Genomic DNA, 27,376 nt, shown 5'->3' with positions numbered 1-27,376 from the left:
CCCCTCAGAAGGTGCTTCCCTGAGCCATAAATTTGCTCTCACAAGGCAACGTCAATAAATCAAAGCCGCCTCTCGGGCACGCCTCCCTGATGCATTAATCACCCAAAGTCAAGTTGCTTCAAAGCCTGCTGGGCCGCCCCTCTCCGTGCTGGCAGGAAGGCAGCCCAGCCCTGAGAAAGGAGGACACCAAACTGCGCCTGTGAGCACCCTGCCGCGGGCCACAGCGAGGGGCAGTGAAATCCGAGCCCTCACGCATGTGGCCGCTTGCCGGACGGTGCTCCCGGCGGGGCGCGTGGCTGTGGGGCTGCCACGGCCCAGCAATGTTGCCGTGGGCAGGGTCTGCCGGCAGGAGGGACCCGGAGCTAGGTCAGGGTGGCTCCGTGGCCTCAGGCCGTGCCCCGCCGGAGACCGAGCTGCATGGGACCCGTCCAGAGCCCGTCTGGGTGGTGCGGCTGCCCCCGGGCGCTCGGGGGCCTGGGCACCCCACGGCACCCACCTCCCTGGGGCTCCCACACCTGAGCTGCAGGGTGTCCCCTGGGGAGGGACAACAGCCGCCCCGCCTGCCACGCGGATCTGTGCCTTTGCGGGCAGCCCGCACCTGAGGAGGGCCCGGGCTGGACAGCAAGCCCGTCCTCCCTAATTTAGCCCCGCTGGCTCCCTCCTGCACCCCTTCCCATGATGGCCCCCCAACTTTCCTCCCCCACCCCTCTCCTCAGGGAGCGTTAGGGGCTTCAAAGCGCCGGGAGCATGTGGAAGTGATTAGACCCGAAGAGGAGGCTGGCGGGAGCCCGTGCCCCGCGGCCACTGCGCTCAGACAGGCGGCCAGGCAGTGAACGCCTGGGGCCGCTGGGGTCCTCACAGGAGGGGTAATTAACGGTGTCAGTGAGGTCAAGTCGGCGGCTCAGGGAGGACACCTGTCTGTGCCTCTGTTCACAAGAGTGAGGTCCCGGCAAGCGGCATCCCCCAGGTCCACGCGGGTCCAGACCGGCTGCAGAATCGATGAGCCCAGGGTGGGGAGCTGCACGCAGGGCGCGGTGGGGTCCCTTTCTGAAGAAAGGACGACAGAAGCACCCCGAGAGAAGCTCACACCTTTATTCCCGCTCAGGGTGGGGAGGGGTCCCGCAGCTGGCAGACAGGGCACCTCCAGGCTGGTGGCTCTCACCTCTTGCCGGCTGCAATGCCAACACCAAGATGACCCGAGGGCCCCGGGTCGGCAGGCAGCCCCTCCCTCCGCTGCTCCAAGATGACCCGAGGGCCTCCCCATCGGCAGGCAGCCCCTCCCTCCGCTGCACCCTGCCACGGTACCTGGCAGCTTCAGCCACTTGGGCACCTTGCCCAGATCCCTCTTGACCGGCTGGGCCGTCTCGGGGCGGGATTCAGGGAGCCCCACTGCCCCCGCCTCAGCCGTTGGCTCCAAGTCACGGGGTGCAGGGTCAGGGGCTGGCATCGGGGGCGGGGCCCCAGCAGCCCTGGGCATGCACCTGGGGGGCAGGAGGCCGAGATGCAGCAGGGCCGATGCGCCACAGCAGGGACTCGCCCCTCCCCGCCGCGGGCACTCACCTGGCCACCAGCAAGTCAGCCGCAGACGGGGAGACGGTGCGTTCCAGCAGCCTGGGCTCCAGGAAGAGGCCTGCGGGACACCCAGCCCACCTCAGGCCATGGAGGGCCCCCCTCCCCCTGCTGCTGCTCTGCTCCGGGAGGGGACGCGGCCTGGGAACAGGGTACTGGGCACACATCTCCCTCCCGGATCTCCTCCCCGCCCACCTGTTGGTTCCTCAGCTCCAAAGTGCACGAGGGCAGCAGGGAAGAGATCTGCCTGCAGGGAGAACAGAAGGGGGCTCGGGGCATCAGGTGGGCACCGTGGGCAGAGGCCGCGGCGGGTGGGCAGGGCGGGCCGCATCCACTTTCGTGGTGGCCTCTTGGGGGCTGCATGGGAAGCTAAGCGCCACACACCGGGCCCAGGGCTCCGCCGACCAGGGCCACGCCCTGGCCAGGTTCCCACCGCAAGCGCAGTCCGCTGCCCTGTTCCCGGGAACTGCCCCCCACCCCTCCCGGCTCTACTGGGTCCCGCTGTGCCACCCCCCACCCCCAGCACGAGCCGGGCTGGCTGTGAGACCACAGGGGTCCCTCCGGGAGCCAGCCCCAACACCAGCAGGACGTTCTCGCGGCACATGCATTCGGCATTCCTGATGACCCAGGAGAACAGGCCTAGAAGCCCCCACCCTCAGCGGAGCCTGTAAGAGGCCGACGGGTCAGGGGAGATGAAAACAGACACACGGGACTGGTGTGGAGGAAGAGAACAGGCAGTGTTGCTCAGAGGACCCAGAGCGCGGGGGTCTGTGCAGCAGCCGGTGGGCTGCCGTCAGGGGGAGGGGGAGCCCCCATCCCCGCTGAGCGGGGGCCCCTCAGCCGGCCCAGGCCCAGGCATGGTGAGCGGGGGCTCTGGGAGCCAAGGCGCTTTGAAAGTCCTGGGCGGGGAGGTACCGGGTCGGCTACCTTTGAGTGTCCGCCACCCAGGACCCCAAAGCTCAGGCTCGAGGTCCCTGACTCCGCACCGGGCGGCCACCTGCAAGTGACTGGTGTGGAGCCCTGGCCACAGGGAGGGCGCCGCACCGGGGCCCCCACACCCCGCCCTGGGCGTCCAGGAACTGCCGCTCCAGAGTCCCCTCCCAGGGGGGTAGTGGTGCGGGGCTCTCGCTCAGGTGCAGGACAGGGATGGGTCACATAGGCCCTGACGTGCTCCCTGGAGGCAGGGGCTAATCGGAGGGGCAGATTCAGGGCCGCCCACAAAGGGGCCCCACGGTCTACCGCTCCGGTCTCTGTACCCGAGGACCATGGCTGCAAGCCCCAAAGCTGGCCAGAGGGTCCTGGTCCTCAGCCCTCAGTGGAAAGGGCAGCCACAGGTGAGAGCGCCCCCTCTGCTCTCCGGGAGGAAGTTTCAAAGGCCAAGCCTGGGGACGCTGAGACCAAGGCCAAAGACGAGGCTGATGTGAAGGCCCCATCACTCTGTCAGGACACCTGGGGTCACAGGGACAGCCTGTGGGGCGTACAGGGGGCTGCCCCAGGGCCCGGGAGGCACAGAAGCTGGGGCCGGGAGGGGGGCAGAGACAACAGGGCTCCGAGCTTCCCCGGGAGCCTCAGCCTGACCGGACCCTGACTTGGCTGACCTCCCAGGCACCTGGACCACTCTCGGCACATTCCCAAGACCCCGCCGGAACCCACCTGGCAGGACAGCCGGGGGCCGTGGAGCTGAAAGCCCTGAAGGACCCCTCTCACCCAGCTGGGAGTCCTTTGGGCCCTTGGGGCAACTCCTCCTGAACCCAGCCTCCCTGCCTCCCCGCTCAGCACCCACCAGAAGCATCCCACTAGCTTGCTCGCGTCTCTGCGATCCCAACCAGACAAAGGGTGAAGGGACAGCACAGAAGGCCGCTGTGACCACCAGGAAGGAGTCTATGCCTCTGTTCAGGCTGAGGTCTACGCAAATCACGGCAGTCTTCAGGACCGGCTAAGGCTGCTACTTGGGCCCTAAGCGAGGTGGTGGGAGAGGTGCCGGGGCCCAGGGCAGCACCAGGACTAAAAAGGAAGCCCATCCAATGGGCACTGGGGGCGCCTGTGCCTGCCAACCGCAAAACCCCCCCCAATATCCTCCCAGGCCTCGTCCTCAGCCCCACCTCTCCCAGCACTCAGTGCCCTGGCCCAGTGGCCAAAAAGGGCAGCTGGGCCACCGTCCCTCTCACCTACCCCAAGCTGCCACTCTCTGGAGCTTGGGACCGGCCTCCCAGCAGCCTCCCAGGCAGCCAGCAGCCGGAGCACAGCCGTGCCAGGGACATGAAAGCCGGCGGCTTCCGCGCCCACGCCCGCTCACCCACACGAGGGAGGAAGGCTTCCTTCCCCAAGCCCTGCCAGCTCTCTGATGGCGGGCGGGCGGGGACGCCACCCCGCGCGGAGGCCCCCACAGCTCCAGGCTGAGCTGACAGATGAAAGGAGACAGCTGCTGGTAGCAGGGGGCAGGGTGTCACCAGGAATCAGGCCGCTTGGACAGAACAGACAGCACCCCAGGGCTCCTAATCGGGGCGTGGGCGGGGGGGGGGGGGGGGGGCGGGACCGGCGTTGGTCCCCCTCCATTCCAAAGCATCTCCTAAATTCAATGTTTATCAACAGGCTGGCCAGCGAGGGAGGGAGGGAAGGTGGGAGGGCGGGTTGGAGGAAGAGGCCCAGTGCCTCTGGGGCTCCCGAGGGCTGAGAAAGGGGAGCTGGGGGCGGGGGGCACAGCTCCCTGCTCCCGCCTGCCCTGACTTCACCCCGACTCCTTTCCTCGGAGAGCTTCCAGCCCCTGCCCCGCCCTCCTGACAATGGTGGCAGCCCCAGGCAGCAAGCACACCCCCTCGGCCCAACTCAGACCTCTGCAGGGCCTGCCAGCCACTTAACAAGGGCCGGCCTCTGTTACTAATTAAAATATCTGAAAAGACTTTGAAGAGGAAACCATTAGGCCAGAGGGCTGGGGAGGCCCCAGGCTACGCTCCCAGGGGCAAAGGGACGGGACATTCCTCCTGGCTCTGGAAGGCAGCCCAGCAGGGCACAGGATCAACACTCCTCACCTTACCTTCAGGAGCTCTGGGGGCCGTGGGGAGGGTCGGCCGAAGCAGACACCAGCTAGCGGGGAGGGCCCATCACGGCCCTGCCAGCAGAGGCAGGGAAGCAGGCCGGGCAGCCGGGTGCCACACTAGCCCCACAGCTGCCACCCCAGGGGACCTGCCACAGGCGGGTGAGGCCTCTGACCCTCCATCCGCCCCCGCCAGCTCCTTCTCACCCAGACCCCGGGGCAGGATGCAGGCGGTCCCGGCTCGGGAAGGCTGGCAGCCAGCCGGGTAGGCCCATCCCCGCCAGGGCAGGAAGCGGGGGAGGCTGGAAAGGCCCGGCACCAGCTTCAGAGGCGCTCGTCTCCCTCTGGTGCACCCCCCCCCAACGTCTACAGAGCCAGCCCGGCCACACCTGCACCCCTGGCCCCCCGCATCCCCGCCAGGGTGCCAGTACCTGAAAGAGGGTCAGCCTGTGGTCATCCAGGATGGTTTTTGGAGGAGTGATGACTGTGAAAAGATAAGTGTCTGGGCCCAGAGCCACCTCGCCCCCCACCCATCCCCGGACCCCCACAGGAGGACAGGCCTGAGGGGGAGGGGCAGGCCCCGGGCCCAAGGCCTTAGCTGGGGTATCTCCAAGGAGCCCCCTCAGCTTGTAGCCCTCTGCCCGCCTCTCTGCTACTACTACAACCCGGGCAAGGGGCTTGGGGGGTGGGTGACCCAGGGCGGGCCCACCTACAAGGAGCCCCAGCCCCACACAACTCCCCGCGAAGCCCAGTGGTCTGACCCCTCCCTACCCAGACGCCCTTGGGAGGGGAGGTCAGGGAGAGGGGGCAGGGCAGGGGTGCTGAGGGGGCAAAAGCCAACCTCCCCTTGCCTTTCCCCTCTCCTCGGACTTGTCCTCAGACACCAGCGGGGCTTACACAGTAGGCGGGCTACTGCATGACCAGCCCAGCCCACCCCACGATGTTGTTTTCTAGAGGAAAATCTCTCCAAGCCCCAGCTGGGACGGGTCGGGGGTCACCGAGATCCGGACGTTGCCGGGACGTGTCCAGCAGGAGGACTCACACAAATAGAACGGCAGCTCAGGATTCCCCAGGTGGCTTCTCACGAAGTCCCGCAGATCCCCCACTGGAGAAGGGAGGACGGGATTAAGCCGAGAGCCCCCATGGGACGGGCACGGTCCGCGTTCTGGGACGGGACAAGCCACGTCCCGCTTCTGTGCAGAGCCCCCTACACCCCATGGGACGGGCAGCCCCGGGCAGCTCAGCCACCTCCACCCCAGGGGTGAAAAGCCAAGCATGGTCCTTCCACAGGACTCTGAGACCCTCAGCCTGGCTAGGCCCCCAGCTTGCTGCGGGAGCATCCCTCCCTTTACCACTTACCCTGCCCACCCGAGCTCTGCCCTATGGGGGCCCCGGGTACAAAGGTTTGGTTACACAGCATCCCAGGGACCGTGGGGGCCTGCCTGCCACCCTCACTGACCTGGGCACAGGTCACCAAGGAGGTTGCTGACCTCATTCAGAACTGGCAGCGTTGCTGCCTTCCTTCCAGGGGAGCCGCAGCTCCAAGCCAGAGACTCCCACGTTAGGGGGGCGGGGGCCCACCCTTCCTCTGGGTACCCCTCCATCACACCCGTGCCCTGAACAGGTGGGCACGCGGGGGCACCACCAGGCTGGCCAGGTACACATCCGACACGAGCTGGCCCCCCGGCCCCGTGCCCACACCCCCAACACGCTCTGCAAGCTCACAGGCTGCCCCACAGATACAACCAACAACCCGGAAACGCCCGTCTCCCCCAAAGGCCCAGCAGCCGCAGTCCCATGGCCTGGAAGGAAGCCAGGCGGGACTCAGAGGGCCCCCCCCCCCCAGACACCCCGGTGGGGCCACTGACCTGTCTCATTAGGGCGGAAAAAGCCCTGCAGGATGTAGCGGTCAGGGAACAGGACCCTCAGGACCACCTGGGCCAGGACAAGGCAACTTGTCAGCAGGAACGGCCAAAGTCCCCATCGGCTGTACCCTGGGCCCACGATGGCCGGTCCCCCAACCCGGGCCAGAAGACACCAGGCCCAGGGCAGGTGGAAGTGCCAGCCAGCACCCGCTCCCGGCTGTCCCCACCATGCTACTGGCCAGGGCTGTGGCCTCGGCTCACTGTACCGCGGGCTGCACACGAGGACTGGTCAAGCCCCACCACGCGCGTTTGTAAAAACACGTCAGCGTGTTTTCATCACGAACAGGGCTGACTGGTTACGAGCCGTGGCCGTGCAAGCCTGCAATGAGGCGGTGACCACAGCCAGCGGCGTGGTCAGACGCCCCCCGAGCCCTTCTACGCACCTTGGGGTACCGCTCCAGCTTCTCCCTCTTCTGAGCCTCCCTGAAAGCCTTGGTCACTAAGGGCGCTTCCTCCAGGCGCTTCCTGCAGGGGGTGGCGAGTCTGCGTGTGAAGGTCGGGGGTCTCCCTGGCCAGCCAGTGAGGAGGAGCCACACCCACCACCCCCGGGCTCCGAGGGACCAGGAGGCGCCGACACAGCTGGGGCACACCCACCGCTCGCTCCTGAGCTGGGCCAGGCGCCTCCTCACGTCGTCCACGGTCACCTCGAAGAAGTCATCCGGCAGCTCCGCAGGGCAAGCCTGGAGCAGCTCTCCCAGGTCCGGGTGGCACACCACGGGGTCCCGATCCACCGGCTGGGTGGGCAGAGGGCTCGGCTGCCGCAGGCCCCCAGGAGCCTGGTCTCCTGACTCCGTGGGGCCGGGTCACCCAGGCCCCACAGCTGGAGCCAAGCCCATACCCTCACCGGCCCCACCCGTCAGCCCGTGACCGGGGCCAGGTGTCCAGGACTGGAGACCCTCCTTCCATGCCTCCTGCTCAGGTACACTGACATGGAGACCCCCATTCACCAGCAGAGCACGCGGCCCTGGAGTCTCGGCTCAGCCATGCCAGGCAGGCACCCTCACTGCCGGGGGACTTGGGGGTTGGGGTGACAGGCTCCCCTAGTAGCTACTTGGCTCACTTCCCGTCTCTGGAAGCCCCAGCGCCGAGAGGCCTCCGGAGCTGCCAGTTATCAGGGTCCCCCGAATAGAGAGCAAACTCAGGGAACAGCACCCCGGGCGAGGCCACATCGGGGGCTCCACAAGAGGGCAGGGGAAGTGACAGCCCCCAAATTAGAGGTTTGGCAAAAACCTGCCAGCCACTGGCCACGTGGCCAGGCTGACCCCCCCTCCCCTCTCTAGGGGAGCAGCCCAGCCCACCCTCTGACCACCCTGGGGACGCAGAAAGGGACGGCATCACTCCTAATTGGCAGCAGCGACGATGGAAATTGCGAGGCAGGGCTCGCTTGGCCGGAGGCGCCTCCGGGTGGGTAATTGCCAGTGTGACCCCTCTCGGCGCCAAGGCGGCCTTGGAGCCGGGCCCGACCGAGCCGCGCAGGTCCCGGCCCTCTGGCCCTGCCCCTGTGGGGGAACCTCACCTCTTCTCCACACCCAGGCACAGGCCAGGCAGGCTCTAGGAGCACACCTCCCCAGAGGTCCCTCCTGAGAGCCCTCTACACGGTCCAGCCTGCCCCGAAGGCCAGGCTCACCGCCCGGGGGATGACCACGCTCAGGCCAATCGAGGGCTAGGGCCGCCCAGCATCTGGGGACCAGCGCACCTGCTGGGCGTCTCCGGGGCTAACTCCCCAGCCACACGTGAGGACTGTCGGCCCGGGCAGTCTCAGGTCGAGTGCCCAGCGACGCCACGCCTCGTGATACGGCTCTCCCCCGCTGAAGGGGGGGGTGGGCTCTCACCAGGAAGCCCCCCCTGACCTTGAAGCACCGGGGCAGAGCAGCCAAGCAGGGCTGGCCAGAGCCTGGGTAGCAGGGCCCGTAGGTGGCTGGCTGAGGCCCCTGGGGGCTGCCCCTTCGCAGCCACAGGATCCTGTGCCACTGTGGGCAGTCTTCACCAGAGCTTTTTATAACAAGATGCCAGGCGCCAGGCTGCCCCCCACAGCCACGGCGCCTGCATTCCAGAAGGGCCAAGAGCCGGCCGGGGCGCCTGGGGCAGGGTGTTGGGGGGAGTGAGGGCAGGACGCGGATAGGCCTGAGCCAGGAACCGCCAGGGCACGAGCGCCAGGCCCCCAGGCACTCAAGCACGAAGCCTGCAGGCTAATGAGCAGCTCTAAGGCCACCGTGTCACAGTCTCTCCCTTGGAGGACCCAGCCCTGGGCATGAGTTGGCCCGAGAATCCAGCGGTCCGGGGCACTGAATGGAGTCTGAGCGCTTCCCCTGCGGAAAAGCCAGCCCCAGGGAGCCCTGCCCACTCGGGCCTCCCCTCCTCCTGGCACTTCCGGGGCACAGCCTGGGGCAGCCAAAAGGACTGCAGGCCCCCGGCAGTGCCGATAAGCCTAAGGCCCACAGCACGCTCCTCAGACCGCTCCCAGAATGGGGGACACAGAGGACACCAGCCACCGGCTTCGTGCCGCTCAGGGGCCACTGACTTTTGGTCAGAAAATAAACCTGACAAAATCCCTCTCAGTGTTGGATTTACCCTTGATTCCTTCTCTCCTCCGGCGTCTCACTCTGCTCCAAAAACCTATCTGGTCAAGCAGAAGCCAAAAGCTGGGAACGAGCCACCCCGCAGAGCTCGGGGCCAAACCTCCTGAGTCTCAGGGCGGCCACCATGTCCTGGCCCAGGAGGCCCTGGCCCACGAGAATGGACCAAAGTACCATCCCACTGTCAAATGATGGAGGGACAAGCCGGGGGGCTTCGAACACCTCCCCTTGGCCTTCCCCAGGAGAGCATTTCCCCCGCAGACAGGAGGGGCCGGCGGGGACGGGGAGGCGCAGTGGGGCTGGGGAGGCCAGAGCCGGGCGGACTCCAGGCCGAGCCCTCGTCCTGTTCACGGCCGACGCTCGGCCAGCAAGCCGCCCTCCTCTACTATTCCCTGGTCCCAGCAGTTATACGCACGGCTCCCATCCGAGGCGGGTTTACGGATGTTTCTAGACAGAGAGTGCAGCTCTGAGATGAGACATCCTCAGGGAGAAAGCGTACGTGGCATCCAGTGTGACGGGGGCTGTGGCCCTCACCTTCAGCACAGGGCGCCAAGCTCCCAGGCGCTGGCTGAGGGCCGTGGGGTCCAGGAGAAGCTGCTGGGGCCACAGGCTCGGGGGCTGAGAACAATGGAGCCCAGAACCTTCTCAGGAACCCTGACAGCTGGCCTTCAGGGCCCGAATCTCCAGGTCAGCTCCAGAGCCTGTGGGGGAGCCATGCAAAGGACAGCGGCTCCAAAGAGCATGACATCACTGGGCCCGGGTCACCCTTGCAGAGGTGCTGGTTGCCCGCCTCATGGGCTCAAGGCCTGGCCCGTCTTCCTCACCCCTACCCCTTATCCTGGAAGTGCCTGGGGAGGGGCCGGGCAGAACGATGGGGGCACAGCCGGAGGGCCGAGGGTCTGTCCCGAGTGTGCGTGACAGATGGGACAACTGAGGTGCAGGTGTGACCCTGAGGGAGGAGGTGCCGACGCGCCCCAGCCCAGGGCTCTCCTGTCTGGCAAACGCAGGACCCGGCAGGTTCTAGGACTTGGCCTCCACCCAGGGTCCTACAGACAAGAGGACGTCCGGAAAAGGACAACGGAGGACAGATCAGAGAACATAAAGCTGTCCGCACAGCCGTGAACGCCGGCCAGGCGCCCCTGCAGTGGGTGACAGCCCAGCTCCCCGGCCACACGGAAAGCGCCCTGCTTCGCCAGGACGGATCGAGTGAGGGAGGCTGCAGAGGGGGCCGAGGGGGCCTCGCCCACCCCCAGCCCCACGCCAGGCTCAGCGCGGCTGAAGGCCCAGCCCGGCACCAGGCATGGAGGGCCAGGCGGGCCGGGCGCCAGCCTCCAGCAGCTGCCTCCCCGGTGGCGGAGCGGCCACCACGCACACGGGTCCCCTCCTGTCGGAAGTGGCCTTGCCGCGGCTGAGGGTTCATTTTCTTGACAGTAATTTTCCGGGACGCGATGACACACAGAGAAAAAATGTAAAAACTATTTGGGGGTGACCTCAACCCCAGATTTTCCAGCTTTCCCGTGAGGGCTCTTGGTTTTCTCCCCGCTCCCGGCCCAGACTGTCCTCTGACAATGGTCTTTGGTCAGAGGGAATGTGAAGCGTCTCCCCTTGAGGCTTGGAGCTTAAATGAATCCGTACACAGGGCCGCGGGCCAAACCTCCCGAGTTACTCACAGAGCCGGCGCCCTCCGCCCTCCGCAGGGCCGAGCCGGCGCGAGGCCAGGCCTGGTCCCGGCGGGGCTGCTCGAGGGAACCGCCGAGGACACCCGAGGCCGCGGGCAGGCGGTGCCTTCCCCAGGCCGCCCACCCTGAGCACAAGAAATGGGGGGACGGGCCGAGGCTCCCACACGCCCGTGGCGTGACCAGACGCTCGCCACCGCGAAGGAGGCGCACGAACGCCCCACGGTACGGAGATACACAAATGTAAGGTGTGGTGCGGGGTCCCCTCCGCCTCCCAGCTGCCCCTGGGAGGACACGTGGCCCGAGGTCAGCAAGTACAGGGGGGCGGACGCCCACGCGGTGGGGACACACGTGCCACGCCAGAGGGCCGGGAACGGTCCCACAGAGAGCGCCCCTCGGGTCCATTCAGGATGGGGGCCTGCCAACGAAACCCCCCGGCCCATCCACAGAAGGCCACCTGGCCCTGCCGGAGCTCTGCAGACCAGGGCACCCCGCGTACCCATTCTCCACTATGGTTCGAAGGCCGGCATCTCCCCCCCCACATTCAGCTGTGGCAGAGACGGCTGGAGGGCCCTTGGCAGCCCTCGAAACCGCTGCAAGACTGGGCCAGCACCTTCCGGGCCGCCGCCCCATCTGCGGACCAACCTCAGCGGCGTTCCCGTTAAGGCCGCCGCTGTGCCTCTGGGGACAGCTGGGCCCCTGGGCTGCTGCCGGAGCCCGGGCGGCCACAGCACCGAACGCACACGCCGGACGCAGGCTCGAACCGCGCCCTGGACCCATACGCGGGGGACAGTGGGGTGTGCTCAGGGGAGGATGCTAGGAGAGGCGCCCCAGCACGAGAGGAGGGGGGCCTGCTCGGACCCCCAGGTCCTGGCTGGGCTCCTCCCAGCCCCACGTGCTCTCGCTCAACCTGCCCATAAAGCAGGGGGCAGGGCCGGCCAGGGCCAGCTGCCTGGAGACGCAGGTAGGAAGCCCCAAGGAGGCACCAAGGAGGCACCAAGGAGACACCAAGGAAGCCCCAGGTCCGCCTCTGAGGGCGGAGAGTCAGGCAAGGGAAGACTGCTGCCAGCCGCCTGTCCTGCCCGGGGCATCGGGGCCTTTGATCAGAGACCCCCGGACCGGCTGGGGGTGGGGGGCGCCTGCTGGGATTGTGGCCCAGCCGCGCACAGGGCTGTGGGGCGGCCTCCTGGGCCGGCGGAAGGACTTCAAAGGACAGGCCAGGGGCCGCCGGGCAGCCCCAGCCTCTCCCCGAGCCCGGCTCTGATGGCCAGTAAAACTACCTTCTAATAATTAATGTTCTGACATCAAAGGCAAGAGCCGCCCGGGTCTGTAAACCATCCCAGTTCTCAGCCGAGGACCTGCCTATATTTTATCCTGTCTCTTCTGACTCTTTATTTAAATCCAAAACCACACACAGGCAAAACATTAATGGAAAACTTGGAAACTCGTTTTGATTACCAAAGTGTACCTTTGAAGTTCCCCCAAAAGTTCTGTTTTGTTCCCTTCTGCCCTCCCCCCCCCAGGGCTGACGTGGCCGGCCAGCCCTCCGGGTGTGGGGCTGTTAGTGACAGGAGGCACGAGGCGGGCGGGCAAGCCGTGGGGGACGCTCCACAATCAACCAGCTGCTGGGGCCCCCAGATCAAAGGCACACGCTGCTGGCGGCCAGGCGCACCCTGCCTGGGACCTCTCCTGCCTGGGGGCCCCAGGTTCAGTACTTGGGGGTACACTGGGATCCTGTGCCCAGACAGTCACCCGCTACAGGACAGCATAAGCCAGCACCCGCCCCCTGCCCCCCAGGTGCCCACAGGGCCATGCGCGGCTTCGTAAGGGACCCAGAGAGGCAGGGAGTGCCTGGGCCGAGCCAGCCGTCCACAAGCCCCACTCACCAGTCCTCTGTGACTTCAGGATGGGAGAAAGGGACAGCCCGCCCTGGCCCCAGCGTCCAGCTCCCAAACCCAGAGATCCCCAGGAAGAGCCGGCCCACTGGGAGTCAGAACCCCAGAATGCGCTCACCCCAACCACACGGGTCTGCTTTTGGCCACTGATTCTGGGCCCAAGTCACAAAGGCTAGGAGAGCGGGGACTGCGGATGGGTTTCTAACACGGCCCAAATATCAGCACAAGGGCCGGGGCGGCAGCACCACCACCTCTCCAGGGTGGACGTCCATGAGCCTCGGGACTGGCTCGGCCCCCATCCACTCAGGTGAGCAAGCCCCAGCCTCCCGGCCCTCTGAAAGGATGCAGGCTCGATCCTGTGGCCGAGCCGTCCCCTGCCCACGACCCCCACAAGCCCAGGTGCCTCTGCCCCTCCGCCCTCCCCAGGTGTGCGGCCTGGAAGAACGACAAGGGCCCCAGAGGAGACAGGAATGCAGGTAGGGGTGCGAGGGCCCCACGATGCCCACGGGATGCTCTGCTTACGAACGACAGACACTACAAACGCTAACCCTCCACTGAAACGCTAACTCCCACCAACAGAGAAGCTAGCAGGGACGCAGAGCATCACAACTAGACGGGTCCCTGCAACGCAAGGATGGCTCGGCGGGGAATCAACCCCAAACCTCACCAGGCAAACGCGCCGGAGGAGGAGACCCGCCCCGCACACCGGCTAGCAGCAGCAGACCGAGGGGACTGCCAGCGCCACAGCTGCCCGCGAGGCGGTACCGGCCAGGGCCCGGGGCCCAGGCAGAGGGCGCGGGACGACGGCTCCGAGGCACGCAGGGCGGGAGCGTCGGAAGCCCGCACACGGACAGAGAGGCCACCAGGCAGGTGGGCTCCCCCGGCTGTGACGCGGTCCCAGGGGCACGAGTTGGTCCAAACCCACCAGACCGAACATCTAAAACGGGGCCTCGGCGCAACTGATTTGAGGCCAAACAGAACCCGAACCACGGCTTCCCAGGAGAGCCGACCACGCGCCCTCCTGCCCGCCGGCCATGGCCTGGGGCTCCTTACCGGCTCCGGCTCTGACCCGGGCTCCTGGCCAGGCCTCGACTTCTTCGGCTTGGAGGGGCCTCCCGGGCTGGAGAAGGACTTCGGCGGTTTGGCTGAAGGCGACGTCAGAGACCTGGCAGACCCGGAAGAGCCCCCCAGTCGCTGTCCCCCACCTGAGAAAGGAACAAAGGGGGCGGGGGCAGGCTCCTTCGAGATCTGCTTCGCTGGAGCGTCCACGCGGCTGGCCCCCGAGGTGCCCACTTCATCCTGATGGCTCACGTCACCCTGGCTGAGCCCCACCGAATTCAGCGGGAGCAGAGGGCCGCCGGTGGCCTGGTCGGCCGACAGGGAGGGGGCCGGGCTCCCTGGGGTCTTGGTCCGGGAGACCCCAGGCTCCTGATCGCGTCGCTTCATGGCGAACCTGGGGGCGCAGACCCGGAAAGCAAGTGAAACGCCACACGGAGCCCTCCCTTTCCTGGGGCTCACGGCCCTGAGGGACGTCCTCTGGCAAGGACCAAACCGGTTTCGGCGCCTTCCGCAGCTCCCACCCGGCTCGCCGTCCAGGGGCCACCACGCTGGCCGTACACAGCGACAAGCCACTCCCCGTGGCACCAAGCCCCCCAGGTCCCCGGGCAGGACGAGCCAGCAGGCAGTGGCCTCAGATCAAGGGGAGAGGACCAAGATGGGGCACATCTTCTCTTTCACTTTTCCACCTTTTCTTTCAGACCCCACTCTTTTCAGTGAACAAGACAGGAGGGCTCCCCCACCTGATGATGGCGCTGCCCCCGGTGAGACCTAGAGACTTGAGCGTCGTGCTCTGCAAGGAGGCTCTGCCGGTCACCTGTGAGGAGGAAGCAGGACTCGCTGACAGTGCTCACCCACCTGGCCGCCCGGACACGGGCACCGTGAGCCCCATCCGCCAAGCCCTCCTCAGGCCAGCTCCCTCGGCCTGAGCACAGGCACCACGGGGGCCCCCAGCCAGACACCTGAGCATATGCTCACTGGTCTGCGGCCTGGGTGGGCAGGCTCAGGCCGGAGTCAGCCACATCCGGCCCGCCGACCCCCTCCGTGGGCTGACCCGACCACGACGGCCTCAACCCAGGCCCAGGTGCCCGGGGCCCCGTGGTCTGTCTCCTCTAGGGGAGGATGGGTCCCACCAGGTCCCTCCCACTAACAGCCCTGGGACCCCTGCCCTTCACGGCCCTGCGTCAGGGGACCTCGAACTGGGATAAATAAACCCCAGCATCCTCCCGGGGCCCCTTGGGGACAGTGGCCACCCCGGGCCAGAAAAGGGCACTTGGCCAGGCTCAAAACAAAAAGCCCCTGTGAGGCAGGGGACTAAGCAGCAGGAGGGTGCCCCCGTCATGGACGGGCGGGTGGGGACGGGCAGGGCCTCGGAGCCGGGCTACGCCCGCACTATGCTGCCTTCGGTTTTGAAAAAGATCAAAACACGGAGCAAAGCAAATATTTATTAAAATGAAACCACTTTTGTGACTCTCGGGCTTTGAGAAACGCTGAGAAAACAAACAGGGCGTTGAGGAGGCTTGGGGAGCAGCCCGGGCGGCCCGTGGTTAGTGCCAGCGGAGCCGGCACTCCGCTTTTTTCCATGGAACACATCACGCTTTCAGAGGCCGTCTCCCCGCTCGCTGCTTTGAAGGCGGGTCTGAGAGAGTGAATTTTCCAGATTGGAAAGTGGGGCCGGGCCCGTGTGGTGACTTGGGGCCAGGCGGGTGGGGCTGGGCCGCTCACCTACCTCGTCCCGCATGTACACACAGACCGGGCTCGCCTCGCTCGGCTGCTCCAGGCACTCCCTGCGGGGGGGGGGGGGGGGGGCAACGGAGACGTCACAGGCCAGCCGCAGGCACACCCGGTGCCCTCAGACGGCGCCCCCTGGGCACCCGGGAAGGACCCCGGGGCCGGGCCCACCCTGGCCGCCTCGGGGCCACCAGGAGGCGGCGGCCAACGCCTGGCGGGGAGCCACCGGCCCAAAGGGCGTGGGGGTGTTTCCCAGCCTCACAGCCCAGAGCAGCACCAGCCACCTCCCAGACAAGCCTCAGATCACGGTCAGCTGAGCAGGTCAACGACGAGAAAGGATCCCGGAGCCCTGGGAAGCCATCCTCTAAGAGGACTGCTGACCCCAGAGCCCCAGGAGCAGCTCAGGGCCTGCACCCACTAAGTGGACTCCAAGGAGAGAGGCCAGGCCCCCGAGGCCATGAGCAAAGGCACGCTGCCCCCTCTGCCCAGACCCCAGGGCAAGCGTGACCTCGGGCCGTGAGGCGGGAGGACAGGGAGGGGCCTCCCTGTGGAGCACACCCACTGGCCGCAGCCCAGCGGTCACACCGCACAGGGCTGGGCTCACGACAGCCACTGAAACCACAGTCACCAAAAAGGTGAAGACCGGGGCAGGGCACGGGTGCTGGCGCACAGGGCGATACAGGCGCCCCAGCCTCTGTCACACGCACAGGCTGGGCCAGCGCAACGCAGGGGCAAAGGCACCAGGTGTCCCCACCCCTCACCGCCGTCCTCCAGGTTGCCATGCCACCCTCCCCTCCATCCTCCCTCCTCTCCTCGAGGCCGTGCTCACCGGTAAGATGGCGGCGGGCACCCACCTGCACCAGACCGAGCCACTGACGTAAACGGGACCCATACACGGGAGGGAACAGGCCCAGGAAGCACAGCTGCACGCGCTCACAGGACAGCAGGACGCACACATGCTGCCCCCACCCCCCCCCACGCACCTGTGCACCACCACCTGTGCTAGGGGCCCTGTGCTGGCCGTGGAGGTCAGGGGGCAAGCGGGCAGGCCGAGGCCTGGCTTTGGAGCCCTCCCACTGCAGGCAGCAAAGCGTGTCTCCTACACGTCACTGAAGTAAGCCCTCACAGACACCCACTGGAGACCACGCCTGCGGTGTCCTGTCCAGGCCCTCTCCCACGAGAAGGGCGAGTCGGAGGGGCAGGGCCCGCCAGAGCGGGAGACCTGGGGTGACGTCAGGCCAGGCTGCACGGCCCCACCAGGGCTCAGGGCTTCACATGCAGGCTCGGCCGAGACGACTCGGCAGCCGAGCTGGTGACCACAAGCAGCAGGGCCTCCAGCCGCACACGGACACTCTGAGCGCACGGCTGCCTAGGACCGTCCCCAAGACCCGTGATCCCATCCTCTGGGTGGGTTTTTTCTCTCTGTTCCTCCTGTTTGCTTTCCTCTGCCTGTTGCCCAGAGCTGGGACCCACAGTCCAGAGCTAGATGTTGGGACCCCCGGAGGAGTCCCTGCCCAAGCCTGACCAGCCCTCCCAACGTCCCCAAAGGAAGGTGGGAGGCCCATTAGCCCCCACGGAACTCACCCGTGGTCTCCCCACACCCACAGCTGTGAAGAAGCTGGTCCCCAGAGAAGGCTGCCAGCCTCAACCAGAGCCACGCAGGGGGCTGGCCACAAAAGGTGTAATCTCACGTGCACAGCAGGGCCAGGGAGCACCCCTGCAGACCTGGGACTGGCCCAAGACTCAGTGAGCCCAGGCCTCAGAAAAATACAGGACCCCAAAAGTGTCGGTGGCGTCCCCCGGCCAGGCTCACGCACTTTTCTTACTGAAGACGAGACAGGGGAAGTGAAGGGACCTCAGCCAAGGAAGGTGCGTTCTAGCAAACCAGATCCCAGGGCCAGCGAGGGCGAGTGGGGACATGGGGTCCTAGACCACCTGGACTCAGAAAACCGGCCACACGCTGGCTGAGCCGACGCCCACCAGGTCCGAGTGGGCCCTCGCTGCTCCCTCAGGAGCCCCGGCCAGGCATGCCGTCTCCGGGACCTTCCTCTGGCACCTGACGTCGTGGTGGGGACGGATGAGCGGAGCGGAACAGGAACGGTGCCCGGGGAAGGCCTGCTCATCTCTGTGCCCTCAAGGCCCCTGGACATCAAACGCCAGCCCGGCTTTGATGTGCGGCTCCTCCAGAGGGATCGGATTCCCATTCCCATGTGGGGATCTGACGGAGAGGCCAGTAGACGTGCCAGGGGAGGGGCGCCGCGACGGCTTCCAGACCCCCCGGGCCAATGAGCGGGGCTCTCCCTCCAGAACGGCAGGCGGGGGGGGGGGGGGGGGGGGGGGGCGCGGTTGTTCCAGAGCAGCAGACCTCGGCAGCCCCAGGACTCTCTTGGAGGGAGCTGGGCCCCCAACCCAGGCAGCACTGTCATTCAAGGCCGGGCGTCACGCAGACCTTCCGTGGAGGCCCACCCGCCCCTCCTCGCACATCGCCTCGGTCGGCAGGACGGCTCTAGCCCCGCGGAAGATCTGCAAAGCCGCTCCCGCTTGGGCCACGGGGCGGCGGGAGAGCTGGGCGGGGCAGAGACTCTGTTGCTACTGGCTTCACTCGCCACAAACATGCTGTCCCCACGGACACGGGATGTCTGTCCACCCAGGGCCAGCTCCTGGCAGGACGCCATGCGGGAGGCAAACCAGACATCCGGACCCTTCTATTTACATCACCTATTTGGGACTGACAGAGCTGTGACTTCAGCCTCGGCTGCCACGAGGAGGCAAGGCCACATCCCGAGGGGCCGGGCCACTCGTATCCCAACACGGAGGTGAGGTCAGGGCCGCAGGGAGCCGTGGGGCCCCCTCCTCCAGGGCAGACCGAGCAGGGTCAGTTTCAAGAGGGAAGTTTCATTTTCTTCCCAAGGAAAGATGGGGGACGGTGCCCCAGAGCTCTGAACGAACACCCCGGCATCCACACCTCTGGCCGCCCGCAAGCTCTGGGGCGTGGCTCATGCACCCCCTCAGTGTGACCGCAGGCTGGTCCCCAAACTCGTGGGCAGCCCCTCTCGAGGATGTTCGAGGCCCTGCTGCTTTGACCGGTCAGACGCAGCTCAGAGACAGAGTCACGGGCTGGAGCAGGGGACACGGGGCACCAGGACAGAGCCCCTCTCCTGGTGGCCCTCCCTGCAGCACGTGCCCGAGGAGGAGGCGGGGGGAGGGCCGGTCAGGCCAAGCAGAGGCGGCGGCGGCGACCAGGCCCACGTGGGCACTGAGCACGGACACGGCTGCAGCCGTAGGAAGGCCGGTCCAAGTGTGAGACGCGCCAGATGTCAAAGTTCTCCATCCAACAAAGAATGTAAAAATGTCTCATTTTCCCGTTAATCACATGTTCAAAGCACAGTACTTTGGGCACACTGAGTCAAGTCCGCCATAACCTGAAATTAATTTCACCTGTTCTTTTGATGTGGCCACCAGAAAAGTCTGAATTACCTCTGCAGCCCACACGTGTGGCACATGTGGCACGTCCCGTGGCCAGTTAGGTGATCCAGACGCTGGCGGTCAGGGCAGAGCCACCATGCACAGGAGCCACGACCTGACCCACAGCGGACCCAGGACGCGCACTCACCCGACAGCTCCCTGCCAAGCCTGTTGCTCAGAGGCTTACCTCCTCCTGAAAAACCCGCTTCCCGCTCATCCTGTCCTGTGAAGACTTGGAATTCCCAGAGCTGCCCCCCCCCTCCCCCCGCGAGCACGGGAGCTGCCGTGAGCCCTGGCGCGTCGTCCCCGCTGCGCGAGGATCCATCCCGGGACCACGCACACGTCCGCACCAGCGGTGTCCCACAGTGGCAGGCACAGCCCCTGCAAGATCCTAGCTCGGCCCCGCCAAGCCCTGTGAATCAGGCGTGGGGCCGTGACTGTGGCCACAGATGCCGCCTGCCCTCCCTCTTGTGGACCCTGCTCCGTGGTCAGTGGGCGCCAGCTTCCCAGGAAAGCGCGAGCGGAGAAGCGCCCCCCTGCCTGGAGCCGATGGGACACAGATGGGGCAGCAGCCGCACGGCTGGGGCAAGGGTGCCGGGAGGAAACCTCTAGAGACGTTACGGTACCTTCGTAAGCAGCACGTAGAAGAGGCAAATTGCTCTGCTCCCACTCACACACGTTCACGGACACCCCGCGGCCAACTAAACCGACCCGAGGGGCCCAGCTCCTCCTGACGCCACCCAGCTTCTCCCAAGAGCTGTCTCCACCCCCCTGTTGCGCTCCTCGCACTCCATCAACAGCTGACCCCACCGGCCGGTCCTGAAAGGCCAGTCCCAGAGCCCCCGGCACCCTCCACCGGAACCCTGTCTAGTTCCAGCCACCACCGGCCGAGGGACCAGATCCTACGCATTGCCGCAGGGGACAGGATCCGTCGCAGGGGACCGGGGTCTTTTGGAAACACCGGTTTCCAGGTTTCCGACGCCGTTCGGTTTTATTTGCACATAAGTACTGCAGTCTCCTCTGGAGGGAGGATCTCACGGCAGGGCGACCCGGCTGCCCGACTCTGAGCTACTCCTCGCCGCCAGCCCCAGCCTCGAGAGCAGGGAGCCAACGCATCCCTCCGTCAGGCGGGACTCTCGGCGCGCGTGTCCAGCTCCTCCCGGGTGGACCCTGCCTGCCCTTCGCTGCGGTGGCCTCGGCAGCGTCCTCAGAGCACGTGCAAGGGGAGACCGTGCGACCTTTCAGGCCTAGACACCGCTTGGTTCCATCCACGCCTCCGATATCCTGACAGATAATTCTAGGATAAACACTTTTCCTGCAGCAGGTGAAGGCACCGGTCAGCCGCCCTCCTGGTGGTGCAGCCGGGAGCCTGGGGCCTCTCCGCAGGCCTGCGGTGTCCCTTCGTCCGGCTCCAGTGCTCACGGTGGTGCACTGCAGTCTGGAAATGCAGCGTCCGGTCCTGGCACCGTTTTCCACTGCACTGCCACGATTCCCGCCCCCCCCCCCCCCACCCCGCCTCCCTCTTCTCTTTCCCGGAGCCAGCTGCCTGGGCCCCAGATCTCCCTCTGCCTGTCCCATCCTGACGCTCAGCCGCCTGGCTCTGTCTCTTCCTCCCGCAGAGGAGGTGAGCTCCCTCCCGAGCCTCGGCCAAAACGGCCAGGACCCCGTACCCTCAATTCCAGGGGCGGCCGCCGAGCAGCCCCGCCCCGCCGAGCCTCAGGCAACTGAGCAGGATGGTGGGTCCTCAGACCCACGAGCTTCCTCACGCGCAGCAAGGATTGTGGCCACTTGAGCCACGGGTGCGGCTGACCCATACACCTCCCTACCTGCTTCCAAGGGCTCCTCCTGGTCTCTGCACTTGCCTGTTCAACCGCACCCAGCTCTCGTTCCACCTGCCTCTCCGTCCTGAGAACGCGAACAGAGGCTGTCACTCTGTCCCTGCAGTTCACGGTCTCCTCCTCATACGCCAAAGGCTTGCTCAGACATCTGGGCTCCGAGGGGCAGTGCAGTCGGCTGTCGGTGCCCAGGCAGTGGTCCGGGGAGCCACCCACACCTCCTATAGTGGGAGCTGCGAGTGTTCTGGGAGCTACCCAGGGGGGTCATGCTCCTGCAACAGCCTGAACAGTAAGGGCACCCCTGTCCAGAGAGCCCTGAGGCTCCACACCCAGGACCACCTCCAGGGCCGGCAGCATAAAGCGGAAGGCAGCTAAGGCCCCGTGGCTCCTTACACCTCATCTACCACCTGCCTTCCCACTCTGGCCTCCTTGCCCAGCCATCGTCCGCCTCACCCATGACCCAGTGCTGCCATCGCCCGGGCTCTGAGTAATACCTTTGTAAAATCCTCTCCTATCGTTTTAGTTGCCTTTTGGGAGGGAGAATGACACCTGTATTCCAGGAATTCTTCCTGTTCCTTGTTCCTGCCACAGGGCCTTTGCACTTAATGTCCCCTAGACCCAGAGGGCTCCCTCCCAGATCCTGGTACAGCTGCTCCTGAGACCTCCCCCACCACCCAGAAAATGCTGCCCCACCACGTCCCAAGGTGCCCTGCCTTCTCCTTTGCGAAGTCTTCCTGTGGCTCTGCAGGACTGCCTGTTAGCTCCTCACAGAGGTCAGCTCTGCGAGGCCAGGCCCCGGCTCCCTGCTTCAGCCCCACCCGGCCTGAGCCAAACGAATGAAAGGACAAAGGAGAGACAGATACGGAGGCCTCATCTTCCCAGCAGCACGGAGCAGCAGCAGAGAGGGCAGGTGCCGGCGGCACAGGGCTCTGAGCTGCAGAAGCACCCCCGCCCCCTTGGGAAAGCAAGACAGCAGGCGCCACAGTGAGGCGGCCCGCGGACTGCTGTCGGGCGTGCCACGTGCTTCTACTAGCAAAGACCCCCGAGCAGGGGCTGCCAAGGCCCCCAGGAGCGCCCGCGGAGGATGTCGAGGCTGGCTGGAGGGGAGGCAGGCCCGGCCGCAGGGGCCCAGGCCCGTAGGAGCGGAGGGGAGCCCCCTGCTCTCGGCACAGCCGCCCCCACGGCCCCGTGGGAAGAAGGTCCGACACAGGAGACACGGGAAGAGGAAGCCCGCACGGGACGACGCCGGCGGGGAGCAGGAGTCCGGATGCGGTGACGGCAGGGGCGGCGGGCACTGCAGTCAGACTAGATGGGCTTTCCTAGGCGACCCCGTCCCCGTGCGGGCCCAGACTCCCCTCTGCCGCACAGACAAACCTCAGGGCCAGGCCCTGCTCTCCCGTCCTCACACCGCCCCTGACGGCAAGCAACTTGTCCGGGGCCACACAGTGACCACTGCGCCCTCCCACGGTCCCTTCTATGCCGCGGGCCAAGACCTTCAAAAGAGAACAAAGACTTCCATGCCAAAGTGAAAGACAGAAAAGTAAAACGCTACCACGTTGACGCATTCAGGACTAAGATTTAAACCATTAATTACCAGATGGAAACCGACACCTGTCAAATATCGTTAATGGTTTCTTTTCAAACGTGACCCATTTTCCTAAGGAAGTTTTATACCTAAAGCCTCTATCCACCGAGGAGCCCAGAAGCTCCCTGTTCCCCTCACCGCTCACCAAGCCCCCCAACGAGGACAGAAGCATGGCTTTGTCTTCCGGGAGGGCAAGGCGCCACCGTCACGACAGGAAACCCAGGAAAAAGGATGAGCTGCAGTGGCCAGCACCTGCTGGGGGCAGCTGATGAAGGCGGCCCCCTTATCTCAAACCCGTCCTCTCAGCAAGATCGGAGAGCCCTAAGGCACACCCTCCGGCCGCGGCGAACCTCGGGCTGTGGCTCCAGACCAGCCCCGCCGACCCAGCAGCAGCCTCGCCATAGAGGGCAGGGCCCAGAACCTGCTCGCTGACGCTCACCTGGTCTGTACAAAATGGTTGAGAAGCTCCCAGAGCGTCTGGCCTGAACAGAAAGTGTCTTGCAACCTGGAGCCATCGTCCAGCTGCAGAGCGATGCGAACCTGAGGGGTGCAGATTGGGAAACCGAGTCAGGAAGAGAAGCAGCCGCCCAGGGCACAGGTCAGAGAGCACACACCTCTCCTTCGGGGCCTCGGGATCCCGTGGGCGGCAGGACGCGGACTCTTGGGGGTAAGGAAGCGCTGTCCCCCCCCGCACACCCCACACACGTTCGTCGCTGTGTCTTTAGTCGTCACAGTTCGGGTTAACTTGTTCCGCAGAGACAAATGACAAGCGTGTTACGTCTTCTGAGCGTTTTTCACAAACGAACACACTGTTCTTGAAGCTCCGTGTGCAACAACTGTTGCACCGAGTGGGGACGTAAGTCTACAGCCCCAGAGAAGACACTCCTTTCGGGTCCTTCCGCTGAGTGACAGACACACCGGAGGACGCGCGCGCAGAGCCGGAGCGAGCATGTGTCCCTACGCCCACGAGCACCTCCCTGAGGCCCGTGTGTCACGGTGAGTGCTAGGTGCCCAGGCCGGCATCCCTGCCACTTTGGCCAAGACACTCTTTTCTTCAAGCGTGCCTTTACATGGAGTCCCAGTAACAGAGGACGAGCCGCTCTGTGTGAAAGCGCGAGAGAAGCTCCCTACCACCCCCGGCAGCCCCAAGGAATCCCCAAGGGAAGTCAGGGTTCCTTCCATGTGAAAAGAGGGGTGTTGGGGCCGGTCCCCGCCGCCCGACTCCCGATGGGCTCCGGAGTGCTAACTGATGTCCGCAGGCCCGAGCCGCCTTGTCTCTCGACAGGGATGAACCACCTCCCCTGCGGTGTCTGGGGGGCTTGCAGAGATACACCAGCACTGTGGTTATTGTTTCCACCCACGGTAACTGTGCTGTCGTCTGCTCAATCTCTAGGTCCTAAGTAATTGATCTGGTGGGAAGCAGGCCACGGTCAAAGACTCGGGCTGTGGTCCCAGCAAGGCCTGTGAGGAGGCCCAGGGTGAAGCCTGAGCCCCTGGGCCACGTGTGCTCCCGCCAGAAGCGAGGCTGCACCACGTCCACAGGAAACCACAGGCTCCGAGGTGCTTGGCTGACAGCACAGGTAGCCCCCCACCCCCCAAGACCAATTCAGAGCAGAGACCGAAAGACTCGTTTCCAATCAACCACCGACCCTGAGAAAGTGGTGAGGGTGTGAGGACACGAGCCTCGCCCAGCACATCCCTCCATTCGCCGCCCCCTCCTCCAATCACGGCAACAGCTCGTCCCACCCGTTCAGCCTGCTACAGCATCCTGTCGTCCCAACAGCCCGGACTCGAGAGCCACAGGCAGCGCTGCCGGGCCCCTCCAGGGGAGCCACCTACCATGTTCTCGGGCCCCTCGCGGCTCCGGGAGACAGGCACCATCTCCAGCTTGGCGTTATTGGGCAGGTTGGCAAATCTCCACTGGAGAGAGAGGTCAAGAACATTCCTCTGAAACCTGCAAAACAGGCCACAGCTCACGGGCTGCCCTGCAGATCCTAATACAGCCCAGCTTGCACACAGTGCCCAGCACAGCCCTGCTGGGAGCAGGGACTAAGCCGAGCGGTGTTTGCGTCCACGTGGCGATTCCCCAGCCAGTGCCCCCAAGGCTGCAGGAACACAGGTACAGCCTGCCAGCTTGCAGAGACAGAGTGGATGCCTGTCTGCGGCGGATCTTTCAAAGGAAAGGAAAAGTAGACACTGACTCAGCTTTGAGCTAACAAGGACAGAGCAAGAAGGAGAAACCAGAAATGGGTCACCCTCGTGGACAGACCAGGGGGCGCCCCAGTCCCCTCCCCAGGCATGAAGCAGCAGCAGGCCCAGAAGATTCAGAAAATAAAAATGCACCCCAGAGCTACTGAGGGGTGTATGTGCCTAGCTCTGCTCGGGAAAGTTCTAACCTGCTTCTGGCAGATCGGGGAAACCAGAAAGAGCTCGAAGCTCTGTGAGTGGATGCCAGGGCACAGCCCGGAGCCTGGAGCAGGGCCCTGGGATTCTCAGTGGCAGCACAGGCTCTCCTCTGTCTGAGGTGAGGACAGCCACACCAAGACAAGTCACTAAGGGGAGAAGTTCCTCAGGTGGGACAGAAACCCACAGGCCACCAAGGAAGGGTGCTGATTCCTTTGTTGTTTTAGACCACTTGAGGGGCGCCTGGGTGGCTCGGTCGGTTAAGCGTCCGACTTCGGCTCAAGTCATGATCTCACGGTCCGTGAGTTCAAGCCCCGCGTCGGGCTCTGGCTGACAGCTCGGAGCCTGGAGCCTGTTTCAGATTCTGTATCTCCCTCTCTCTGACCCTCCCCCGTTCATGCTCTGTCTCTGTCTCAAAAATAAATAAACGTTAAAAAAAAAAAAATAGACCACTTGAGGACGTGCCAAGAGCCCTCTCCTTAGAAACACGCCCGCACGCTAAGACCCAGGCATGCAACTCCGGGGCACTGCGAGGCCGCCAGGATCCACACAGTTGTTTGCGGGGGAAAGTTTGCAGGTTTGCCCACATCTGCACGACCACTTCCTCTTCCCTCAGAGCCCCACCAAGAACAGATACAAACAAACACACGGAAACCCTCCGCAGAGACCCCTAAAAAGACACATCCACATCCTAACCCCCAAAACCCATGAGTGGGACCTTACTTGGAAATAGGAACTTTGCAGATAAAACTGAGTTAGGGATCTCGAGATGAGGTCATCCTGGATTTGGGTGGGCCCTAAATCCAATGACAAGTGTCCTTATAAGAGACAGAAGAGGAAAAGACACACGACATACAGGGAGAAGGCCACGTGAGGAGGAGGAAGAGGCCGAGTGCAGCCACAAACCAGGGAGCAGCTGGAGGCCCCGGAAGCTGGGACAGGGAAGGAAGCTGCTCTCTTAGAGCCTCAGAGGGAATGTGGCCCTGCCCCACACCTGGACTTGGGGTTTCTGTGAGACAGTAGGTTTCTGCTGGTTTACACCCCGAGGCAGGGTCCTGGGAGGGGCGGATGGCCCCGACAGACCCGGACCGGACCCTAGCACACTCACTTCAGATCGTACTCGCTGGGGTTGAAGTTCTGCCGCTGGCATGTGTCCTCCAGAACCTAGGAGTCAGACGACAGGACTGTGAGCCACTGGGTCTGGCCTGGTGACTTGGTCGGCAGGCACAGAGTCCAACTCTTGATTAACTGGCTTCCAGGCCAAGCCTAGTACAAACCACATGAGGGACTGTCCACTCAACGGATCCACACGCCTCACCTGCAACCCGTGTTCACTCTCCCTCTCCTCACTGGGCCTGCCTCGTCACCCAGCTCCCGGGACAGCCTCCACCCTGGGTCTCCAACAGTCCACCGCCACAAACCTTTCCCTCCGCACTTTGGGACACTCGCCCCACGCAGAGAGAGTAAAGTTCAAATTTGGGCCCCACTGCCTGCAGTACTTCACCGTCCTCTCCATGAGCCACCCGCACACACGGCCAGCGCAGGTGGGTCTTGGGGCGCCCGTCTGGCCCGGGAGATCCCCGCTTCCGGGCCCGGCAGACACACTGAGTTATTCGGGTCGGCTCAGACCGCCACCGCCCCACAATGGGGGCTCCTCCCGGCAGACCGTAGGGCGAGCACTGGCCCCTGAACCGCGGGGCCCGATAAGCCTTTTTAATGCAACAGCTGCCCCGGAGGGAAGTGCAGCGAGTGACTCAGCAAATCAGTTTCCAGACGCCACGGCCGCACATCCAATGGACACCTGGCCGAAGGACGTCCCAGGATGGGGACACGGCTCGAGGCTCTGCGGCGGACTCGGAGGGGTGGAAGGACGTGCCTCCCCCCGACTCCAGCCAGCCAGACCCCGGCCCCCGCTGGGACCCGCGGAGTCCCGGAGGCAGGAGCCCGGGGCTGAAGGGGGCGGGCCCGCCGCGCCAGAAGGAAGCTCATTGGCCCCCTCAGGCCCCGCCCCTGAAGGCCCCGCCCCCGCAGCGCTCCAGAGCCAACCGCAGGAGCGGACCCGGCGCCGCGCCCCCGCCGCCCGCCGCCACCGCCCGCCGCCGCCGCCGCAGCCGCCGCCGCCGCACCTGCAGCAGCACGGTGCTCGGCGTCACCTTCACCGTGTGGCGCCGCCCGTTCGGAGCCAGTACCGACACCGCGGAGCCCCCGCCGCCTGCTGGGGCCGCCATCTTCCGCTCACGTGATCCGCCGCCGCCGGCTCGGCGTCAAACCACTTTATCGCCAACAGCCGGGACGCAGAGCCACGCGGCCGCGGGGCGGGGCCTGGGGGCGGGGCCTGCGCACGCTTCCGGGCCCGCCCCGGCGTCCGGGCTCCGCCCCTCGGCCCTGGCCCCGCCCCGACGCCGCCGCTGAGCGCGGGAGCGCTGGGATACCGCGTGGCCCCGCGCGGGCACCCCAACGGGCACAGCGTGGCTCTTGGGCCCGGCCCGGCCCTGCGGGCTGCGAGCTCGCCAGGCTTGGGCTCCCGGTCCCGCAGGGTCACCGCGCCCAGGACGGCCTGGGCCTCGCTTGCCCTTCAACCCTGGCTCCTCCACCCCAGTGCCCGCCTACCTGCCCCCCTTCCTGC

At 65.6% G+C, this 27,376-nt stretch overlaps 1 protein-coding gene across 13 annotated transcripts; it reads right to left on the bottom strand.

The window, feature by feature from the left end:
- Positions 1-115: 115 nt before the first annotated feature.
- Positions 116-27,079, bottom strand: ASPSCR1 (ASPSCR1 tether for SLC2A4, UBX domain containing). Of its 13 annotated transcripts, none has more exons than XM_060645107.3 (17): positions 26,172-26,702; positions 25,859-25,914; positions 25,474-25,568; positions 24,187-24,301; positions 22,787-22,887; positions 15,461-15,518; positions 14,475-14,548; positions 13,729-14,128; positions 7,123-7,262; positions 6,912-6,993; positions 6,472-6,538; positions 5,646-5,708; positions 5,035-5,087; positions 1,765-1,816; positions 1,561-1,630; positions 1,306-1,481; positions 116-1,047 (listed from the first exon to the last, which is right to left on the bottom strand). In XM_060645107.3, exons 4-17 carry the CDS (start codon positions 24,226-24,228, stop codon positions 902-904), a joined length of 1,524 nt encoding a protein of 507 aa, XP_060501090.3. In that variant the 5' UTR covers positions 24,229-24,301; positions 25,474-25,568; positions 25,859-25,914; positions 26,172-26,702; the 3' UTR covers positions 116-901. The 13 variants fall into 13 exon arrangements, with proteins under 13 accessions (XP_060501090.3, XP_060501091.3, XP_060501093.3 ...); XM_060645108.3 differs by having other exon boundaries at positions 25,474-25,547; XM_060645110.3 differs by having other exon boundaries at positions 26,069-26,181.
- Between the last annotated feature and the right edge of the window lie 297 nt (positions 27,080-27,376).

Source organism: Panthera onca, chromosome E1, assembly GCF_046562875.1.
Source record: "Panthera onca isolate mPanOnc1 chromosome E1, mPanOnc1 haplotype 2, whole genome shotgun sequence".
In the NCBI taxonomy this organism is placed as follows: domain Eukaryota; kingdom Metazoa; phylum Chordata; class Mammalia; order Carnivora; family Felidae; genus Panthera; species Panthera onca.
The sequence above is the reverse complement of the archived record's forward strand: the minus strand, read 5'-3'. Positions and strand labels throughout refer to the sequence as shown.

Coding starts and splice junctions, on each gene's coding strand:
- ASPSCR1 (XM_060645098.3), bottom strand. CDS start 26,978: ATGGCGGCCCCAGCAGGCGGCGGGGGCTCCGCGGTGTCGGTACTGGCT. Junction 14,549..15,460: donor GTGTGTACATGCGGGACGAG/GTAGGTGAGCGG, acceptor TCCTCCTCACAG/GTGACCGGCAGAGCCTCCTT. Junction 1,631..1,764: donor TGGAGCTGAGGAACCAACAG/GTGGGCGGGGAG, acceptor GGTGTCCCGCAG/GCCTCTTCCTGGAGCCCAGG.